Here is a 23,877-nt window from a genome sequence, read left to right on the forward strand (position 1 = left end):
TTAAACAAAAATTTCATCCTAAAATTTCGTTTCAGATGCTTCTAAAATACTCTGCTAACCAAATAAGCTCGTGTTTTTAGGTTATAATTAATTTTAATGTGTCCATTTGAATTAGTGTGTCCATTTGAATTCTTGTACATACAGAAATATTTTTCTTGATGATTAAAAATTTATCACGCTTTATTCACCATATGAATCTTCTTTGGTTCAGTGGACATGCTCATTTTGGTTCACCTGATTGTTAGTGTATTCAATTGAGTCTTTGTGCACGCAAAAATATTTTTCTGATGATTAAATGATTATCACGTTTTATTCAGTACATGAATGTTGTTTGGTTCAGTGGAGTTACTCAGTTTGATTCACTTGATTGATAGTGTTTTCAGTTAAGACCTTGCACATCCAAAAATGTTTTTCATTATCATTAAATATTTATGGCATTTTATTCAGCACATTAGTGTCATTCGGTTCTGTGGGGTTACTCATTTTGATTCAGGTGATTGTTAGTGTATTTGCTCATTAAATAAGTTTCTGTTTTAGGGACTTTTGTATAGAAACCAAATAAAAAAAGAAAAAACAAAAACAAAGAAGTTAGATAAGAAAGGAAAAGGGAAGAAAGAAGAAAAGAAAATTGTTGATATGGATTCTTCTTCGGAAAAAGACACAGTTTCTGAATCTGAATCTGAATTTGAATCTGAAAAAACACCACCAGCAAAAAGAACAAGACAATAGAGGGTGGTTAAAAAACAAAAGCTTGTTGACACGGATTCAGAAACAAGAGAAACTGAAAGCAGTCCCACGAATTCTGAAAGCAAAAGTGAATTCGAAAACCAGTAAGTTTGATATTTATATTGGTTTCATTTTACTTGTATTTGCTTAAAATATTCTTATGTGCTTGTTCCCATGTAATGCAGAGAAGAAGAAATTGAAAAAGCTGCCACAAGGAAAAGAAAACAACCACAGAAGGTGGTTAAAAAATAAAGCAAAAAAGGAAGCCTGTGCCAACAGATTTAAAGAGCACAAGCAAATGTGAAAGCCAGTAAGTATTGGGCGATATTCATTTATATGATTATATGATATTCCTCTAGTTTAGTTTTGCTTTTCTTTGCTGAAAATTGTTTATGTATGCTTGTTAACTAAATTACAAATGCCATATTGTTCACTGGAGTTGCTCAAGTTGATTCATTTGATTGTCAAGTGTCCAGTTGAGGCCCTCTTCATCTAGAAATATTTTTCTTGATGACTGAATGTGTATCACCTTTTTTTCAGCACATGAATTGCTTTTGGTTCAGTAGTCTTTGTAATTTTCGTTCACTTGATTGTTTGTGTCTTCACTTCTCCCTTTTCATGCAGAAATATTTTTCTTGATGGTTGAATGTGTCTCACATTTTATTCAGCACATTAATTACGTTAGTGGAGTCTGTCATTTTCGTTCACTTGATTGTTAGTGTCTTTTCTTGCTTGTATTTTTCTTCAGTATAAATTCGATGTGTTTTTCTGTGTTGCAGAGAAAAAGAAATTGAAAAAACACCCATAGTAAAAAGAAAACAACCGCAGCGGGTCGCAAAAAACAAACCAAATCTAACAAGGAGTAAGTTTCTCAAATCATATTTTCTTTTATTGATGATTTCGTTTTAGGTTCATTGATACTTATTTTTATGAACTTTCAGAATTGAACAAGTAAATTAAAAGACAGCGTTGCGGAAAGAAGAAGATAAGCATTGGAGATGATAAGAGAAAAGATATCAAAGAAAAGAAATGATGGAGCTCAGACAGCAAATGTTGCTCCGGATCAGATAGACTCGACGGAGGCGCAAAATGATTTCTTTGAGATGTGAGATTCGGTTTCTTAGACCAAGTTCTTTTTCTTTCTTTCTAACTTTTTCTAGAACCTTGACGGTGCCCAATCGTACGAGTTGGGATTTCTCAAAATAGGACTAACGTTGTAAGTATAGACCCAAACCCAACAATCGGTTGCCGACCAATTTGAAAATTCACAAGATGTGTCACAACTCAAAACTAATTTAAACTGAGAGTATTTGACTCCCGGGTCGTCTCCCAAGGAATCACCAAAGGACAATGAGTGTGCAAATTACGGTTGTAGTGATCAAGAGGTTGTCAATGAAAAAATAAACATATAAGGCAATAAAAGAACATGCAAAATTGTAATGATTGAACTAATGAAGAAATTAAAGAACCGACTATGTAATATAAACAAGTAAAGTATAAAAGAGATTAACATAGCAATGTATGAAAGATTGAAAGCATAAAAAGGGGTCTTGGCTTGGAGTGAGCTAAGGATCCTTTCCTTGTTGGAACCACAACTATGCCAATTATGTTGGATTAATCTCACTTGATCAACCCTCACATCGGAAGGTAAGTTAAATGAGCATAAGTGTTCTTAACCCACAAATCCTAAATTGCTTGCTAATTGCCTTAGCAACAACTTAGCGTTAGTGGGAACAAGAGCAATTAACAATCCAAGGATTGACATTAAATGTTGGACATTCCAACTCTAGGAACTCAATTGCTCACTTTACCCAAGCCAAGAGACAAAAATTTAGCCTAAAACCATGTTTGACATTTTGTCAAACACTTGGTGGACAAAAAGTTTAAACATGATAAAAATAAGAAAAGGCTTGGAAATAAAAGCAACAATTAATTTCAATCAACAAGAATAGCATAGGAAAGCATAGAACAAACATCAAACATCAAAATCATCAACAATAAAGTGAAATTGCAAAAGAGAAGCAAAATTGAACTATAACTTGAATGAGAAGAAAGAGTAATAACAATGTAACTATAAAGAGTAATAACAAGAGAATACTTACAATGAGATTAGCAAAATCCAATTATCAAAAATAGAAATGACACTCGGAATGTAAAACCCTAATGGAGAAGATGAGAAAAACTTAGAGAAAACTAAAACTAAAAACCTTCTATTCTACTCCTAAAACTTTACTAATGCTATGCTATGTTCTATCCTTCATTCCCTTCCAATATGAGCTAAAAGACTTCAGAAATGGGCCTCCAAAGCTCTCAAATCGCGAGTCATGTGCTTTTCTAATGAGGTCATGTGCAGACACCTGTGCGGACGCACAGACGTGTGCCTCTGCATACTTTGCAAAATTCTCAACCTGTGCGTATGCACAAGTAGCTGTGTGCACGCACACTAGGCGATGCTTGACTGGATGCGCGACATTCTTGAAATAATCCACACGCTCTGCTTGGGTTCCTGTGCGGACGCATAAGAGGCTGTGTGCATGCACAGGTCTCTGAGCTCATCTCCTTTGATTCTTCAAGTTTCCTCTACTTTGCCTGCTCTTCTTCTATTTTCTCCAACCCATTCCTACCTTATACACCTGAAATCACTCACAAACACATCAAGGCATCAAATGGAAGGCAAATGGAATAAAATAGATCAAACTAAGCACAAAAGAGCATAATTTCATAATCAAGCACAATTTGGGAGGAAGATTCAAAAACATGCTATTAAGGGGAATAAGTGCAAGTTTATATGATGAAATCCATTCAATTCTAACCAAAATTCATCATCAAATATGGATTCATCAAATCTCCTCAAATTCCTCTAGATTCACTTACTAATATTTATTTATCTTTCTTAGAGTGCCGACTTAAATCTGGGTAGCGAACCTCTCTTATAGACTCAGGCGAGCTCCACACTGTCTGTAAATCCCCCAAACAATTCTAGGTAAATTGGTTCATTCCGGCCTTTACTTTCGATTTAGTGGGTTCCAAAAATAAATTTCATATGTTTCTAGACCTCTGATTTTAATCTTGGTTTCTAATTTTAATTTGTTATCTTTGTTCTTAGGAAAAATACCCCGGAAACCCCAGTAAAAGTTTTTCGAAGAAAGAAAATCCATCAAAAGAAGAGTTTTAGAACTTCACTAGTGTAAGTTAAAAATATTTGTGTTCCTCTTTTAGATTTAGGTAATAATTTTTGTTTAATTAATCACACAGAAATCATGTTTAAATGTCAGTAGCACTACACCTGTTTCCGACCTACAAATAATTGAGGTTCAAGAAGAAAGTCGTTCTCAAGCTTTGGAAATGTGATTTTTTCAATGTGCGAATTTCGATTTCTCAAAACCTATTCTAATTATTCAACATTAACTTCTTCCTTCTTTACATTCCCTAGTGATCCTATTGCGATATCTCTCCCAAGTTCTCTTAAGGAAGAGTTACTGAAAGATGACTATATCTATATCCCTTCTGATAATGAGTAAGTTGCACATAAATTTCTTTTTATTAATTTTAATGGAATACGATTATAATTTGGGATCATTATTGAACAGTTTTCTATTTAATGCAGCATCCCTTTGGAACCACAACAGCAGCCCTTCGAAGAAGCACCGGCACAACAATCGGAACAACAAAAGCAGACTCCTGGGGAATCTTCACCAAGGAATATGGACCCAGAACCTCCAACGAATCATCCTAGGCAATGGGAATATGATGTGACTTCCTTTACTAGATTGTGCCGTCCCCCCTCTCAACCAACTCAGCCCTCTGAGCCGACTGTTTCACAGCTTGAAATCCTGGAAGAGGTGGTGGTATATGCTGGGGTGACGGCGGCATTGAAATTTGATAAAGCAACGAGTGCCAAGCCGAGCTTCACAGCTGCTAAACTTTACAAAACTTCGAAGAAAAAGAAAGAAATCATGGAGGAGTTGATAGAAAAGTGTTATCGTTGGATGACACATGTGAAACAGACCAAAGATAATAGCAACGAATATGATGCCATATTCGTCTTGAAGCATGAGGCAAATTACGAAGGGGTTAGACAATATTTCATGTCTCTAATGCCCAAACAACAAGGGGAAAGCACGGTAAATTTTTTGCCAATTGAGTTAACGTTATTGATTTTTCTAAAGACTCTAATACATTATATTTCATAAATTTTCTTCCTATAGGTGATCACTATACATAGCATGATTCTTAACCAAATAAAAGGTCACCAGTTTCAGGAACAAATATACATTGTGCCGCTGGATATTGTGGTAAGCTAAATTTCTTATTCCCTGTTGATTATTCGAAACATGAATCGAGTTATGTTTAGTGGAGTTGTTCATGTTGATTTATTTGACTGTCAGGTATTCAGTTGAGTCATTTTGCATGCATAAAATGTTTTTCTTGATAAATCAATATTAATCACGTTTTATTCAGCGCATGATTTATGTTCGGTTTAGTGGAGATGTTCATATTGATTCACCTGATTGTTATGTGTTCTGTTGAGTTCTTTTGCATGAAGAAAAGTTTTCTCTTGATGATTGAATATTTATCACATTTTATTCAGCATATGAATTGTGTTTATTTCAGTGGTGTTGGCCAATTAGATTCCCTTGTCTGGTCATTTATGATTTAACTGATGTTCGTTTTGCAGATGTTTATGTTGGGAACCCATGGCATGGACTATACTGATCCAACGACCAAGAAGATCTATCAGTTCGATATCGATCAGTATGCCCACCATCGCCGTTTCCTTGACAAAAGAAAACCTGCATCGCATCCATTTGTAAGTTGTCATTTCTAAAAATTCTTCGATAATTCTCTTGTTTCCTATTGTTTCAACTGAAATATTCTATCATTTTCCCAAACTTTAGCTGTTTATACTGATTTGCAATGGAGGGCATTGGTAGTTGTAGATTGCCGATGTCCAAAAAAGGCATTCTATGTGCTTGACCCTGTGAATAAGAAGAAAAAAGATATACCTGAATCAAGAGTGAAGCTGAACAAATTTATTGTAAGTTATTTTGTTGTAAATTATTCAAATTATTTAGTACATGAAAGGAGTTCGATTCATTGTTATTGCTTCTCTTTATTCACTTTTGTGTCCCTTTCAGGGATTAATAATTTTTCAAATGAGGGTTTATGCTAGGGCGGAACCTTTAATGGAGGATGGAGAGGGAGAATAAGCAGAGTATATCATGCTGATTGGTCAACGAGTAAAAATCTTTCTCTTGTATAATGCTATTTTTAGTGTGTTTTATTTTGTATACTATTAATTGTATTTTACTGAATTCTTACTTAGCTATGATTGTGGCATACACGTCATGAAATGGCTCGAAACAATTGATCTTCGAAAGATCAAAAGCGGGAAGAGATATCAATATAAAGCTTGGACACAAGTAAGTAGTTTCAAAATCAATGCAATTCTTTCATTTCTTATTTCGGTTGGGCTCATTTCTTATGTATCTAATTTCTTCTGATTGAAATATAGGAAGAGATTGATGGCTTCAGACACGGATATGGTTCGAATATTCTATTACACAAAATGAACAAAATCAGAGACCAAGTGATTCGAGCATCTGAAGTAATAAAACTCCCAAAGCCATCTGCTGCCCTCTCCAACCCTTATTGTAAATTCTCATATGCGGATTTAGATAGTAAATAGGATATACTATGATTGACTAGTTGTAATTAATAATATTTTGTTTAGCTTGTTTAAAAGAGCAAACAGTTCTTCTTTCAATGTATTTATGTGAATACTAATGTAAATGTTAATATCAATGTATATATCTAATGTTAATATTTATATCTGATTCAAGATGGATTACTCCTTGTCCTATCAGTCTGAGATATTAATTTATATATCTGTTGGAACTATCTGGCTGTTGTTTTGTTCCAGGTTCATAGTGAATGGAATCAGCGTATTTATCAAGAGATTAAGAATCTCAAAAAACACAATGAACCAAAATTAATACACTGAATGAACTAAAAAATTGCATATATCAATATAGCAGAGAGCTAATTATAAAACAATGTTTCAATCAGTATATTCAGTTTCAGAAACACCTGAACTCTCTGACATAGCACAATAAATTGACCATTCAATAAAAAAAAGTGACTTTTGAATAAAGAATTTCACAAAGCTAATATCAAAAACAAAAAAAAAAGTTACTATTCATTAAAGACTAACAACAGTCAAAAATTAACCCTACTATAACATCAGTGAACCGAAATTTTCTCATGGATGAAAAAAAAATTACATTAATATAAACTAAAACTCGTATAATCCTCTCTGGTATAATTCATATCTGGTGAATTGTAAAGGCTGTAGCTTGACTGAATGTGTGATCCGCCGTCTAAAATGTTCAACTGCAAAAGACATAATAAATCATATATTAGCAAAATGCACAAATGAATTTTTCCCTAATCGAAAGCAAATCAATTCTACCTCGGTTGGAGCTGTCTTTTTCTTTTTCTTCGTGGCGTTTGAAATCTTTTTTTCCCGGTTTGATCCAAGTTTGTTCTTGGGCCGGCCTATTGTTTTGACGTGTGGCGGGGTTTAAAGGTCGTTCACGTCGCTCAACGTCGCTTCTTCATGGGATAACAAACTTTCTCCTTTACTTCACTCTTGATATTCTTGCATCTTGGCTAATGGACATAACCTTGTCAAACGCTCGGTGCAAAATTCCAGTCAGCTCCTCGGACTCGGATGTAAATTTGTAAATATTGTGTGACCGAAATACTAAATCGTCGAATCTCTTGCTTCTCGACTCTAGTAGAGGCTCGTCTTGGTTGCTCTTGATGTGTGTGTGCCTCCTCTTTATGTTCTTACACTAGCATTCCAGTATGTATTTTGGTGCCACGTTATCCACTCGCTCGAAGCTTAGGACGCTCAAGGAATGGTGGCACAGTATGCCCCTTGACTCAAACAGCAGGCACTGGCACTTTACTTCTCGTGATACTACGTCGTAGGTGACAAAAAACTTGTTGAATTTGGAGTTGAAAACTAGCTCTATGACTTCGTATGTTGTGAAACCTAGGGTGGAATGCATTGATCTTGTGATGCAGTTCACTTTACCTCTGAATTGTGCTTGAACTTCCCTAAACTTCTCGTGGGTATACACGTGCTGAAACTGGGCCTCTATTGCTGATTTTGTTGCGCACGGTATCATGGTGTGAAAATCTGTAGCGTCAAATTCTCTCTTTCTTTTCTCTCTGCTTGCTAGGCAATTATCGTATTGCTTCACAAATTGTCTCAGGGAGCTGTTGCGTGTGATGAACTTGTTGAAAAATGTATGCATGCTCTCGCTCCTTTTTGTGCTTCTCATCACGGCCTAGAAGTCCATATATGCCGATCCTCGTACAGTTTTGCAGAATGAACCGAACTAATAAGCTGTGGTAAATCGAAACATGTGCATGATTTGAAACAAAAAGGTATGGGCATGAACATAATTCGAATTAAAATCTCGGTTACCTGAGAGCCACTTGTTGCCTTCGAGGCCGTACTTTGTGAGGAAATCGTTCTAGTTTCTATCGAATGCGTCTTTCGTATACGAGTTCTAAACGACATGGCTCATCTCTTGTTTGATTTCTTCGTGTCCCTTGTAGCCGTTTAGTTTGTTTGGGATCTTCTCCATGATGTGCCAAATGCACCACCGGTAAATTGTTGTTGGCATGCACATCTCAATCGCCTTCTACATTGATGCGCATTGGTCGGTAAGAATGCCTTTTGGTGCCTTCCCTCCCATGCAACGGAGCCAATACTCGAATAGCCATTTGAATGATTAGATGTCCTCATTTTTCATCAGTGCGCATCCAAGAAGTGTCGACTAACCATGGTGATTGACGCCCACAAAGGAACCTAAAACCAGATTGTACCTGCATAAATGGACACAACAAGATAGTGATGAACCGAAATTTGTAAATTCACTGAACCTAAAACTATACGTGGCTGAACGGAATACCTGTTTGTGTTGTAGGTGGTGTCGAATAAACCACGTCTCCAAAATACTCGCATGCGGCCCTGCTTCTTGCGTCGGCCCAGAATGCATGTTTGATGGAGTGATCGCGTTCGAGGTTGAGCTCAAAAAAGAAATTTTGGTTCTTCTCTTTCATTCTTAGTAGGTACTTCCCAAATTCTTTGGCATCGTCTTGTTCAAAAACATTCCTTACTTCCCTTGTGATGTAATTTCTCACGTCTTTTTCTATAAAACTTAGTTCACGGTGGCTGCCGGCTACTGTTACAAATGATTGGTAAGTTTTGCTCGGTCTGATTTTGGCTTCCTCGTTGGTTTCAATGGTGCGACGCACGAACATGCATAGCTCCCTGTGTTGTTTGAGCATCTCTGCCCGGTCTGGACAGCAGGGATGTGAGTGATTCAGAACGATTTTAGAAATTGTCCAGAGACTAACATCGTTCATTATATGTACATAAATCTTAACTGGACAGTTTAACCCAACTGACGGGTTTGTTTTCAAAGTTAGAGATATCTTGGATTTCCACCTCCCCTCTTTGCTGCATACAATTTGTTGATTCTTAACCTCGTCTCCCTTCCAAATCGTGTTCCTTATTTTCGTAGAAAAACCAGCAAGTTTGGAATAATGTTTGTAGAACTTTCCAGCTTCTTCTAGTGTCTTGAAAATCATCCCTACCTTTAGGACAAATTTTACATCCATAACATACCTGGTCTGCATAATGAACCGAAAATGTCATTATGGTGAAACAATTATATAATACTCAGTGAACGAAAGATAATACATTATATAAAATCCAATTCAAAAGCTTTTTTCATAATGAATCAAAATATGTACTCATGGTGAAATAATTGTATAGTATTGAGTGAATGAAATATAATCAATTATATAAAATCAAATTCGAAAGACCTCTGTCTACAATTTAGATATTATCAATTCAATTCAATTCAATTCAGATTCAAAAACACATACGTCCATTAAATTCAATTCAAATGAAATTAACAAATGCATTTCATTCAATTCAATTCAAAATTGAATAATCCAAATCTCATCAGCATGATTCGTTTCAGAAGAATAATCCAAATCGTTCTCATTCAACTTATTTGAAGTTGAATCATTCATTGTTTCGATTTAGAAGTGACGATCGAAGAAGAAAACGAAAAAGAAGAAGAACAAAGAAGCTTTGCGTTGAAGTCAATGCAGATCAATAAGGAAGAATGCGAGCAGAGAAGAAGAAGAAGAAGAATAAAGAAAAACGCGAACAGAGGAGAACAACGAATCTTATTACTAAGAAGAAGAACGAAAACACGAGCAGAGAACAAGGTTTACGTTGCAACAGAAGGTTTACATTGAACAAAGGTTTATCACATAGCAGAGAAGCTTCACGTTATATGCGGCGGGTGTATGACAAACGAGTGAGGGTATGGGGGAGGCGCGTCTGGAAAAAGTAACTTGGATATTTTGGATGAATTATTTACATGGATGTAGAGATATTCTTATATTTTATTTGCACTAATAATGAGATAAGATCATATTTGTAGCATGCTTTGGATCAATTTAAAAATTAAAATTGATATAAATATTAGTAAGAGATCTTTACGAATGCAATTGATGCACTTGAAGGTAGAGGAGAATTTGGCTCTCCTATGGTCCGTGATGATAGAAGTCATAAAGACATTGAAAAAATTCTTTAGATCCTCAAGTCATAAACACAGTTAAAGACATTGTTGTTGATGATGTCAAATATAAGTTTCATGGGATGGTAGATTGGGATCCTCATGAGGTTAAAGACATTTTTGTCGATGAGGTGGAGATTACATCGAATTCAATTGTAGACAATAGGATTTGCAAGACGATGTGACAATTATGCACAAGAATTTAATCACTTTCAGGGGGACAAAGGTTTTGCGGATAGTGAACTTCGAGGATGTTATCACCATACAGAAGATGATGGAGTTGTGCCTATGTAGCAGAGATTTTCTGTACCTCGGTAGCACAAATATTGCCACGTGTAACGAGCTGAATACGTACTTGCACCTTGTTGATGGATTTGTGAGTTCACCGCAAAAAGATTTTTTCGGCTGTGATAGCCACCACCACCACCTAGACCGGTAGTACTAAACTAAATTTAAATAATCACAAGAGAGAGAAAGAAAAATAAAGAATATATACCTAATTATTATGGTTAATATTCAACTTAATTATAATTATAAGCACTATATATATCACAATGAGTAATTTACTCTTTATTTTAGAGAGAGTATGATAGTATTTACCAAATATTTATTAGCATTTATACAACTAATTACATTAATGAACAATATATAGAATTTTAACTAAGAATTAGAAACTAAAACGAAATTGTTGAAAACCTTAATTACTGAATGTTATATATTCCATTTAGTATATAATTTCCGATTGATTAATTAAGAATATGTCAAACTTTCACATTAGTATAAGAATGTACGCACCAAAATTTTAAAACATTGATAACATGGATCAATATTGCATTCTGATTGCTCTCAACATACATGCTTATATTTATGTATCGTTAATTATATGTGGATCTACCCTGTAATGTATCATTTGATTAATAATAAGTGTGGAGAACTAATTTTTAGTTAGTATATATTATTAATGAAATTTTAATATTTAAATTTATAATTTAAAATTTATAATTAAATATTTATGATTTAAGATTTATATTTTAAAATAAACAAAATTATTTTAAAATTAATTAAAAATATTAATTACCTAACATTATTAACTAAAAAGTTAGAAATTCGAATCTCACATTATAAATAAAAAATATCCGATGGCCGATTTTTAGGAGTTGCCCATAAGTAAATCATCTGCAGCCAAGTTTGAAAAATATTTACACATCATTATGAGAATCCTTAAGCATTCAATAATCGTAACATTGAAAGAAACTAAAAAGTGGTGGGTCACCACGGTACCTCAATAAGGAAGCACTACTATATATGCTATAAATACGACACCACATGTTTTTGTGTTAATTTCATACTATAAACCATAAGCCTTCTCTCTTGTTAATAGTTATTATCTATCATTCTTACTTCACAAATAGTTTTATTATTTCATCACCTACCTATTTGTGACCAAGTGTTTGTCAGTTGTCACCATATATATATATTATATAGAAATGGAGCTTAGTTTTATGCACAAACTTGGGGTTGTTTGTCTCATATTATTGGTCTTAAATAGTGCAGTGTGCTGTTTTGCGGATTCATATAGGAAATCAAGAGCATCTTATTACAATACCCCTGATGGCTACGGGAATCCATGTATAGCCCTACTCTTTCATTTTATTTCTTTCCGAAGACAAAATCAATATGTGCGGTCTTCCATTTTTAGTTTCATTAACCTAGTAATTCAATTACATACTTTTACTTCATATTTTTAAACATTAATTATTAATTAAAAATTATAAATTATAAATTTTAATAATCTTTTAATATTTTCTATTTATATATACATTCTCTCTCTTAAGTTTTATATATCTTAATTATATACTTATTCATTTTTTAACAAGAACTTTTGATATTTAAATCGAACTTAGCGATGACGATATATAAATTTTGGATAGACTGAATTTATTGAAATACATGAAGACAAACCAAAAACAATTCATAAACTTTATATTTAATGATTAAATTTTAGAAAAATAATTTTTTCATAACATTAGAATATTCAAAAGCTCCTGTAATAATGAATTCCACGATGTATTTATAACCTGTAAAAAGGTCTAAAATTTAATTCCAACATCTTATAATATTAAAAATGTAATAACAATGGTTTGTGGATGAATATATTATATATCTTTAGGGGGAGCTTGTGGCTATGGCGAGTACGGAAGGACTGTCAACGGTGGCAATGTTGCGGCCGTGTCCGGTGATATTTGGAAAGGTGGAAGTGGTTGCGGCGCATGCTATCAGGTAATAATTTTATTTATTTTCCATTTTTTTAGTGATGAATAATGCTAAATGATATATATGATTTTTAATTAATTAGGTTTACCAAATTAAATCTAGAAATAATATATAGTGAATATGTATTTACCAATTAATTACATGATAAATTGATAATTCAGATTCGGTGTAAAATAGCACAATATTGTGACGAAGATGGAACACGTGTAGTAGTAACAGATTACGGTGAAGGAGACAGAACAGAGTTCATAATGAGCGAACATGCATTCTCAAATTTGGCACGTGACTCAGCTGCTTCTGCAAAGTTGATGAAATATGGTGTTGTGGACATTGAATACAAGAGGGTCTCTTGTAAATACTCTAACCGCAATGTTCTTGTTAAGATCCATGAAAAGAGCAATAATCCTTATTACTTTGCTATGTTGCTTCTCAATGTTGGTGGAAAATGTGACGTTGCTGCTGTTCAGTTGTGGCAGGTACGTATAAATAAAATATATACATATACACATTTATTTAATTTCCTAAATATTTTTTATATCAATGTAAATATTACTTAATTATTTGACACGACAAATAGTTTAAGAGAATCTCTGAAAATTTAAATTGATGATAACTAAGTGTTCACTCTAAAATTCTTATTAATGTATCAATTTCTAATGTCTAAACTAATAAAGGATTGAATAAATATCGAAGTTGCCATTCATTTTCCATTTATTTAATTGCTTGTGTTCTTGTGTGTTTACATCGATGTAATGTTATCATCAATGTTATTACAGGAAGATCACAAAGAATGGAGTCCACTGCGAAGGGTGTATGGAACAGTTTTTGATTATGAGAACCCACCAAGTGGTAAAATCACCTTAAGGTTCCAAATGGATTGTGGTGAAAGGCTTGTTTGGGTGCATCCCAAGAAACCTATCCCCAGTGATTGGAATGCTGGGGAAGCATATGACACTGGCCTTCAGTTCTAACTTTCAAATCAATTAGAATTGCAGACACATGATGACATCTTTATTTGCATTGGAATCTTAATATGAGAGTATTGGCAAAAAATATTTATAATATAATATAATAAAATATATTGCTCACATCAATTATTTAATGTTAATAATTATATATTTGTGTATAAATATATGTTATTAAATTTATTTTAATAAATAATTTATATTTTAGTATGTATTTTATATGAATAACTAATTTGGTAATTAATTTTTATATACATATGATATTATTATAGATTTTAAATGTGACCCCTTATTATTAATGACATTTTTTTTGTTGAATTGTCAAAATTTAATACTTGTTCTCTTTAATTCTATTCAAAATTCTTTTCATTTCATTGTTAATGACTAATTTTTTATTGCAAATTTAAATTTTATTTAAAAATTTATTATTGACCATTAAATTAGTATATACATAAGATAAAATTCGAATCATCAATATTTACTTTAAATGAATAAGTGAATTGGTCACTCAACTAACCTAAATTAATTAATTTTATCTTTCTATTTAGTATTACATAGCGTGTAATGACAAAATTCACTAGCAATCCAATGTAATAGTTGGTCTAAGAACACCTCTTCTAAATTCATGTTGCCCATAAGAAGCATATATCCTAATACATACTAAGATTAGATTCGCAATAAAATAAGATAGGTCCTACTCGAATACTTTTAAATTCTTATATCTGAACATTCTAGATAAAGACACATGTTTCATTTGTGATATAAAACCTTAATCTTATACTTTTTGGACGAAGAGTGATTTAAGAATTCAAATTTCTTGCAGAAATTACCCTTGCTACTAATTTATTAGATTATTGTCGACTAATAATTCGCCTTATTCCTTTCGAGAACCACCCCAACTTAGGATCTAAGTTAACACCTCCTTAATATCAATATCATCTCTAAAAAACCATTCTTACAAATATTCTTTTCCTTAATTATTATCCCAATTCCTTTAAAGTTAGATTTTTATCTCAAACTAATTCCTAAAATTAATAATTATTCAATTATGTTTTCGAAATTGCACTTTAGAACTCATAGTAATCCTTCAAGCAGTTTTTGTTTATCATTAGCCATTGAAAAGCTGAGGTGAATTGCTTCCAACTACATTAGCACTCCAAAAATGACGTTGTATTGAATTTGGTGCGTGTTTTGGTTAAAACGATATCGTGTGGTGTGTTTGATATATTTTTTTTCCATAACGTTAAAACCTCAACTTCTGTCCCTTTTCCTTCCACTAAAAAACAAAGATTCTTGTTCTTTTCCTACTCTTTAATACTGTTAATCTAAGCTGATGTGTCATGCGATTTTTTTCTAGAAAAAATCAAGTCGACTGTGGCGTGCATAATCATCATCGTTGTTGCACTGGTCTGTTGATCCACATTGTCTCTGTTAAGATAAGTGTTTGGAAAAGAGAAATATGCATTTTTTATGTGCTATGTTTTTTCTTCTATTCCTTGACTACATCTTTTTAAGTGGTTTAATCTAGTCTTACTTCTTATTTTTTCTATAATAGGTGCTATGTTTTTTCTTCTATTCCTTGACTACTATGCATACACTCACTTCTCTCAATCACCTTATTCTCACTGCTTAAATAGCTTCTGCCTCTTCTCTCTTCTTTTATCTTCTTTTACAAAATCGAATCTCAAACACTTTGAATCTCTCAATCTTAACGCATATCACGTTATTTTTTCCCCTACTCTCTCTCTCTCTCTCTCTCTCTCTCTCCCTCTCCCTCTCCCTCCCCACATGTATGTATCTGTATGCATATTTATTTTAGGCTTCTTCTCTTTTTGTTTCACATCCAGTTTATATATTTTTAGAAATTTGTATTATTGAAAAGGCTAAAAAATTAGATCTTTTCATTTCTCTCAACCTTTTTTTTTCAATTTTGGATTAAGATAAAATTTAGACCATCTCCACTAGGGAACTCATCTCAGTTTCTATTTATAGCCCACCTGTCATAAAAAGTAACTCAACCTCAATTTTTGCGTCATAAACAATAAATAGGAACTCAAAGCATCTCTCTCTTCTCCATTAGGAGGAACTAACTTTAGTCCCTATTGTGGTCCCACTTAATTAATTAATTAAAATACTTAAAATTAATGTAATTAATTTTTTTCAATAATATAATTTAAATTTATAAATTTAAAAATAATTCACTATTAAAAGATATTAATATTAAATAAATTCATATATAACAATAATACACAATATATAATTCGGGATTACACTAATTTGTAAAATTACTTAATACAAAGAAAAACATAATAAAGCTATGTAGTTGACGACAAGCATTGTGAAATTGCCATATGTGTTCAATCAAGTCCTCTTTCAATTGTCTATACTGCTGCCTATTTTGAAGTTGGGCATTTCTTTGAAAAAATTGATGGTATGGTGCAAAATCTTCTTCTCCCAATTGAGGTTGTGATAAGCCATTTTTGACATCATCATATTCTAAGCCTTGAGCGAAATTTCCTGCATAAGTGTCTCTTTCATCCTCAACAATCATATTATGCAATATAATACAAGCTCTCATTATGTTGGCAAGCTTCTTCTTTTTCCAAAAGCGAGCTGGACCACGTATAATTGCAAAGCGTGCTTGCAACACTCTGAACGCTCGCTCCACATCTTTTCTTTGCACTTCTTGGTATTGTGCAAATAACTTGTGTTTCTCTCCTTGTGGCTTTGAGATTGATTTGACAAATGTGGCCCATTCAGGATAAATACCATCTGCTAAATAGTATCCTATAGTATAATTATTACCATTAATAGTATAATTTACCTCCGAAGCACAGTCATTTAGAATATCATCGAACACTGGAGAATAATCTAACACATTGATTGGTGCACGAAATTGGAAATCACAATTCTTCACAACTTTGCACAACTAACCAGCAAGTGCACTGGGTCGTCCAAGTAATACCTTACGTGAGTAAGGGTCGATCCCACGGAGATTGATGGCTTGAAGCAAGTTATAGTTATCTTGTAACTCTTAGTCAGGATATCAATTATAATTATCAGTTGACTTGCAAATGAACAAAAGAGCATGAAATAAATACTTATTATGCAGTAATGGAGAATATGTTGGAGTTTTGGAGATGCTTTGTCTTCTGAATCTCTGCTTTCTTCCTGTCTTCGTCTTCTCGCACGCAAGTTCCCTCCCATGGCAAGCTGTATGTTTGGTGGGTCACCGTTGTCAATGGCTACCATCCATCCTCTCAGTGAAATTGGTCTAGGTGCGCTGTCACCGCATGGCTAATCATCTGCCAGTTCTCACTCATGTTGGAATAGGATCCATCGATCCTTTTGCGTCTGTCACTACGCCCAACTCTTGTGAGTTTGAAGCTCGTCACAGTCATCCAATCCCCGAATCCTACTCGGAATACCACAGACAAGGTTTAGACTTTCCGGATTCTCAAGAATGCTGCCAATGGATTCTAGCTTATACCACGAAGACTCTGATTAAGGGATCTAAGAGATACTCATTCAATCTAAGGAAGAACGGGGTGGTTGTCAGGCACGCGTTCATAGGTTGAGAATTATGATGAATGTCACGGATCATCACATTCGTCATATTGAAGTGCGAATGAATATCTTGGATAGAAACAAGCGTGTTTGAATAGAAAACAGAAATAATTGCATTAATCCATCTAGACACAGCAGAGCTCCTCACCCCCAACAATGGAGTTTAGAGACTCATGCAGTCAAAAAGTACAAAGTTCAGATCTAAAAATGTCATGAGGTATAAAATAAATCTCTAAAAGTTGTTTAAATACTAAACTAGTAACCTAGGTTTACAGAAAATGAGTAAACTGAGATAGATAGTGCAGAAATCTACTTCTGGGGCCCACTTGGTATGTGCTGGGGCTGAGCTTTGAGCTTTACATGTGCATAGGCTGTTTCTAGAGTTAAACGCCTGGTTGTAACCTGTTTTAGGCGTTTAACTCCAACTTGTAACATGTTTCTGGCGTTTAACGCCAGAATGGAACATGGAATTGGCGTCAAACACCAGTTTCTGTCGTTTATCTTCGAGCAAAGTATGAACTATTATATATTGCTGAAAAGCCCTGGATGTCTACTTTCCAACGCAATTAAGAGCGCGCCAATTGGACTCCTATTGCTCCAGAAAATATATTCCGAGTGCAGGGATGTTAGAATCCAACAACATCAACAATCCTTTTTAAGCCTGAATCAGATTTTTGCTCAGATCCTTCAATTTCAGACAGAAAATACCTGAAATCACAGAAAAATACACAAACTCATAGTAAAGTCCAGAAATATAAATTTTGCCTAAAAACTAATAAAAATATACTAAAAACTAACTAAAACATACTAAAAACTACATGAAATTACCCCCAAAAAGCGTATAAAATATCCGCTCATCACAACACCAAACTTAAACTGTTGCTTGTCCCCAAGCAACTAGAAGAATAAAATAGGATAAAAAGAAATTAAGAAGCGATAATATCTCAGAGTTTTAAGTGAAGCTCAGATTCTAATTAGATGAGCGAGACTAGTAGCTTTTTGCTTCCGAACAGTTTTGGCATCTTACTTTATCCTTTGAAATTCAGAATGATTGGCATCTATAGGAACTCAGAATTCAGATAATATTATTGGTTCTCCTATTTCAGTATGTTGATTCTTGAACATAGTTACTTATGAGTCTTGGCTGTGACCCTAAGTATTTTGTTTTTCAGTATTACCACCAGATACATAAATGCCACAGACACATAACTGGGTGAACCTTTTCAGATTGTGACTCAGCTTTGCTAAAGTCCCCAGTTAGAGGTGTCCAGAGTTCTTAGGCACACTCTTTTGCTTTGGATCATGACTTTAACCACTTAGTCTCAAGCTCTTCAACTGGACCTTTATGACACAAGCACATGGTTAGGGACAGCTTGATTTAGCCGCTTAGGCCAGTATTTTATTCCTTTAGGCCCTCCTTTCCATTGATACTCAAAGCCTTGGATCCTTTTTTGCCCTTGTCTTTTGGTTTAAGAGGCTATTGACATTTTCTGATTGCTTTTTCTTTTTCTTTTGTTTTTTTCGCAAGCTTTATTTTTTACTGCTTTTTCTTGCTTCAAGAATCAATTTCATGATTTTTTAGATCATCAATAACATTTCTCTGGTTCATCATTCCTTCAAGAGCCAACAGATTTAACATTCATAAACTCCACTATCAAAATTATGCACTGTTTAGGCATTCATTCAAAAGACAAAAAGTATTGCCACCACATATAAATCATTTGAATTTTTCTTATTAAAAACTCGAAAAAATATTGCCTCCTTATTCTAAAAATCTGCTATTTTATTCATGTTTGATGATGATGAGAAAAATAAATTATAGCTTAATTAGAGATAAAATCAAAATAGAGATACTAATTACTACTACTCATATATAACTTCTAAGGTAAATTCCTAATAAGAATAATTATCACAGAGTTAAGGCTAAGATTAGGACTCAACAACCTTTATTTTGGAAGGTGGATGCTCCTTTAGTATGTGGGGTGCTTGGCCCTTCAAGAGATAGCTTCTGACGCTTCAGTTCCTTCAGTTCACGCCCTTGCTCTTCTTGTTCCCCAAGCAGTTTGCAAAGCATGCTATTTTGATTTTGCTATTCTTCCTTTAGTTGGTCTATAGCTTCTTGCAACTTTGTAACAGATGCTTCAAGACACTCTCAGTATTCAATTTGAGGGATTTTCGGGAAGAACTCCTGTGCTTTCCTCTTGATGGGGTCGTCCTGCACTTGTTGTCCTTCCATTGACTTTTTGGTGATTGGTTGCTCAACTGAGATATACTCATTTACTCCCATCTTTACCCCAGTATCTTTACATAGCATAGAGATTAAGCTTGGATAAGCTAATTTGGCATCTTTGGAGTTCTTGTTTGCAATTGTGTAAAGTTTACAAGAAATCAGCTGATGAACTTCCACTTCTTTTTCCAACATAATGTAATGGATCATTACTGCTCTTTTGATGGTGACTTCAGAGCGGTTGCTAGTGGGCAGTATAGAACGCCCAATGAAGTCCAGCTAGCCTCTAGCGACTGGTTTGAGATCTCCTCTCTTGAGTTGGTTTGGGACACCCTTTGTGTTGGTTGTCCACTTGGTTCTAAGGAGGCATATGTCCTCTAGAATTTTGTCCAAGCTCTTATTTGTTCTCATCATTCTCCTATTGAAGGAGTCTGGGTCATCTTGCAGTTGAGGTAGCTTGAAGATCTCTCTTATTTTGTTAGGGTGGAGGTGAACAATCTTCCCTCTGACCAGAGTTCGAAAGTCATAGAGGGTGGTTCCAGCTATTCTCTACCTGTCTGTTTGCCACAGATTAGAGTAGAATTCCTGAACCATGTTTCTTCCCACCTTTGTTTCAGGATTAGCTAGGATTTCCCAGCTCCTATTTCGAATTTGCTCTTGGATCTCCGGATATTTGTCTTCTTTCAGATTGAATTTAACTTCCGGGATCACTGACCTTAGACCCATTATTTTGTAATAATAGTCTGAATATTCTTTGGTTAAGAACTTTCCTTGACTCTAAAGTGGTTTTGGAATATTCTCTTTCTTGCCTCTTGGAGTGGTTTGTTTTCCTTTAGGAGCCATGATCTTAGTGGGTATTGGCTTAGTAGTCATAGATAAACACACCAAACTTAGAGGTTTTCTTGTCCTCAAGCAAAAGAAAGGAAAGAAGAGGAATAGAGGGAGAGCCAAGTTCGAATTGTGAAGGAGAGGAGGGAGGCCAAATGCGGATTTAAAGGGAAGGGGTGGGTTTTCGAAAATTTTTGAAGAAGATAGGATAGAAGATCTGATTTGTAAAAGATAAGTATGATAGGAAAAAGATGTAATTTAAAATTGAAAAGATATGAAAGATATTTGAAAAAGATATATATGAATTTTGAAAAGAAGATATGATGAGTTTAAAAAGATTTGAGAAGAATTTAAAAAGATTTAAAAAGAATTCAAAAAGATAAATGAGTTTTGAAAAAGGTTTGAAAAGATATTGAAGAAAAATTAAGAAATATGTTTAGGATTAAAATTTTTCAAAATTGAAGTTGAAAGATGAGAGTTTGTAACATGTTTATGCAAGAAATCATGAATTGAAACATGAAAAATGGAAAAAAATTTGAAGTAAAAATGAAGTTACCTTCACCCCACAATCCTGGCATTAAACGCCTAACTGCTGCATGTTTTGGGCATTTAACGCCCATCTATAGCTTCTCTTGGGCGTTTAACGCCCAGTTGCAGCTTCTGGCTGGTGTTAAACGCCAGAAAATCCTTTATCACTGGGCGTTTTTCTGAACGCCCAAGATGCTGTAAATCTGGCGTTAAACGCACAGAATGGTATCCATTCTGGCGTTTAACACCCAAATGGCTATCCCTACGGGCGTTAAACGCCTAGTAGATGCTTTTTTTGGGCGTTTAACGCCCAAAACAACTTTTACTGGCGTTTTCGCACCAGTGAGCTTCTTTTTGCTGTTTTATCCTCTGAATCCTTCTGTAACTCTGTGGCCTCATGCAATTGATACTTTACCTTGAAGATAATTAATATGAACCCATAAAATTATCATTTAATTAACAAATAAGCTTTGTTAATGGCTGGGTTACCTCCCAGCAAGCGCTTCTTTATTGTCTTTAGCTGGACTATTACTGAGCTTTAATCAAGTCTCAGTTTTGAGCATTCTTTCTCAAAATTGCTTTCAAGATAATGTTGACTCTCTGTCCATTAACAATAAATTTTTTGTTAGAGTCATTATCCTGAAGCTCTACATATCCATATGGTTACACACCTGTAATCACATATGGTCCTCTCCACCAGAATTTCAACTTTCCGGGGAATAATCTGAGCCTAGAGATAAACAGCAGAACTTTCTGCCCTGGCTCAAAGACTCTGGATGACAGCTTCTTATCATGCCATCTTTTTTCTTTCTCTTTGTAAATTTTTGCATTTTCGAAAGCATTGAGTCTGAATTCCTCAAGCTCATTTAACTGGAGCAATCGTTTTTCTCCAGCTAATTTGGCATCAAGGTTTAGGAATCTGGTTGCCCAGTAGGCCTTGTGTTCCAGTTCCACTGGCATGTGACAGGCTTTTCCATACATAAGCTGGTATAGAGAGGTCCCTATAGGAGTCTTGAATGCTATTCTGTATGCCCACAGAGCATCATCCAAGCTTCTTGCCCAATCCCTTCTACGGTTAATCATAGTCCATTCCAGGATTCTTTTAAGTTCTCTATTAGAGACTTCAGCTTACCCATTTTGTCTGTGGATGATATGGAGTTGCCACCCTATGGCTAACTCCATATCGAACCATAGCAGAGTAAAGCTGTTTATTGTAGAAATGAGCGTCTCCATCACTGATTAGTACTCTAGGGACACCAAATCTGCTGAAGATATGTTTCTGGAGGAATTTCAGCACTATCTTAGTATCATTAGTGGGTGTTGCAATAGCCTCCACCCATTTGGATACATAATCCACTGCCACCAGAATATAAGTGTTTGAGTATGATGGTGGGAAAGGCCCCATGAAGTCAATACCCCATACATCAAACAACTCAATCTCCAAGATCCCTTGTTGAGGCATGGCATAACTGTGAGGCAGATTGCCAAATCTTTGGTAACTGTCATAATTATGTACAAACTCTCGGGAGTCTTTATAGAGAGTAGGCCAGTAGAAGCCACATTGGAGGACTCTTGTGGCTGTTCGCTCACTTCCAAAATGTCCTCCATACTGTGATCCATGGCAATGCCAGAGGATCTTCTGTGCTTCTTCTTTAGGCACACATCTACGGATTATTCTGTCTGTACATCTCTTGAACAGATATGGTTCATCCTACAGATAGTACTTTGCATCCGAGATCAATTTCTTTGATTACTGCCTACTATACTCTTTGGGTATGAATCTTATAGCCTTATAGTTTGCAATATCTGCAAACCATGGTACTTCCTGGATGGCAAGGAATTGCTCATCCGGAAAGGTTTCAGATATCTCTATAAGAGGGAGGGACGCCCCTTCTACTGGTTCTATTCTGGACAGGTGATCTGCTACTTGGTTCTCTGTCCCTTTTCTATCTCTTATTTCTATATCAAACTCTTGCAGAAGCAACACCCATCTTATGAGTCTGGGTTTTGAATCCTGCTTTGTGAGTAGATATTTAAGAGTAGCATGGTCAGTGTACATAATCACTTTTGATCCTACTAAATAAGATCTGAACTTGTCAATGGCATAAACCACTGCAGGTAACTCTTTTTCTATGGTCGTGTAGTTCTTCTGTTCGTCATTTAAAACACGACTGGCATAATAAATGACGTGCAGAAGCTTGTCATGCCTTTGTCCCAACACTGCACCAATGGCATGGTCACTTGCATCACACATTAGTTCAAATGGTAATGTCCAGTCTAGTGCAGAGATGACTGGTGCTGTGACCAGCTTAGCTTTCAGAGTCTCAAACGCCTGAAGACACTCCTTGTCAAAGATAAATGGCGTGTCAGCAGCTAGTAGATTACTCAGAGGTTTTGTAATTTTTGAAAAATCTTTTATAAACCTCCTATAGAATCATGCATGCCCCAGAAAGCTTCTGATTGCTTTAATATTGGTAGGTGGTGGTAATTTTTCAATTACTTCCACCTTAGCTTGATCCACCTCTATTCCTTTGTTCAAAATTTTATGCCCAAGGATGATTCCTTCAGTCATCATAAAGTGATATTTTTCCCAGTTTAAAACCAGGTTAGTCTCTTGGCACCTTTTCAGAACAAGTGCTAGATGGTCAAGACAAGAGCTGAATGAGTCTCCAAATACTGAGAAGTCGTCCATGAAGATTTCCAGAAACTTTTCCACTATATCAGAGAAAATAGAGAGCATGCACCTCTGAACGGTTGCAGGTGTATTACACAGACCACATGGCATCCTTCTGTAAGCAAACATTCCAAATGGACATGTGAATGCTGTTTTCTCTTGATCTTGGGGATCTACTACAATCTGGTTGTAACCTGAATAGCCATCCAGAAAGCAGTAGTAATTATGACCTACTAGTCTTTCTAGCATCTGGTCTATGAATGGTAAAGGAAAGTGATCCTTTCGGATGACTGTATTGAGTCTTCTGTAGTCAATATACATGCGCCAACCTGTAACTGTTCTTGTAGAAACCAGTTCATTCTTTTCATTATGAACCATTGTCATGCCTCCCTTCTTGGGGACAACTTGGATAGG

General features: G+C 34.8%; 2 protein-coding genes across 2 annotated transcripts in view; one reads left to right on the forward strand and one right to left on the reverse strand.

The window, feature by feature from the left end:
• Positions 1-11,789: 11,789 nt before the first annotated feature.
• Positions 11,790-13,715, forward strand: LOC107485073 (expansin-like B1). The gene is made up of 4 exons (XM_016105603.3): positions 11,790-12,029; positions 12,571-12,680; positions 12,836-13,150; positions 13,451-13,715. Exons 1-4 carry the CDS (start codon positions 11,888-11,890, stop codon positions 13,643-13,645), a joined length of 762 nt encoding a protein of 253 aa, XP_015961089.1. The 5' UTR covers positions 11,790-11,887; the 3' UTR covers positions 13,646-13,715.
• Positions 13,716-15,614: 1,899 nt separating this feature from the next.
• LOC107484986 (uncharacterized) overlaps positions 15,615-23,877 on the reverse strand; it is a 36,044-nt gene continuing 27,781 nt past the window's right edge. Inside the window, exons 2-3 of the mRNA XM_016105532.1 lie at positions 15,988-16,510; positions 15,615-15,636 (exon numbers count right to left, since the gene is read on the reverse strand). Of these exons, the coding sequence (XP_015961018.1) occupies positions 15,615-15,636; positions 15,988-16,510 (545 nt within the window). The remainder of the gene's footprint in view (positions 15,637-15,987; positions 16,511-23,877) is intronic.

The sequence above is a fragment of the Arachis duranensis genome, chromosome 1 (genome assembly GCF_000817695.3).
Source record: "Arachis duranensis cultivar V14167 chromosome 1, aradu.V14167.gnm2.J7QH, whole genome shotgun sequence".
Classification (NCBI taxonomy): domain Eukaryota; kingdom Viridiplantae; phylum Streptophyta; class Magnoliopsida; order Fabales; family Fabaceae; genus Arachis; species Arachis duranensis.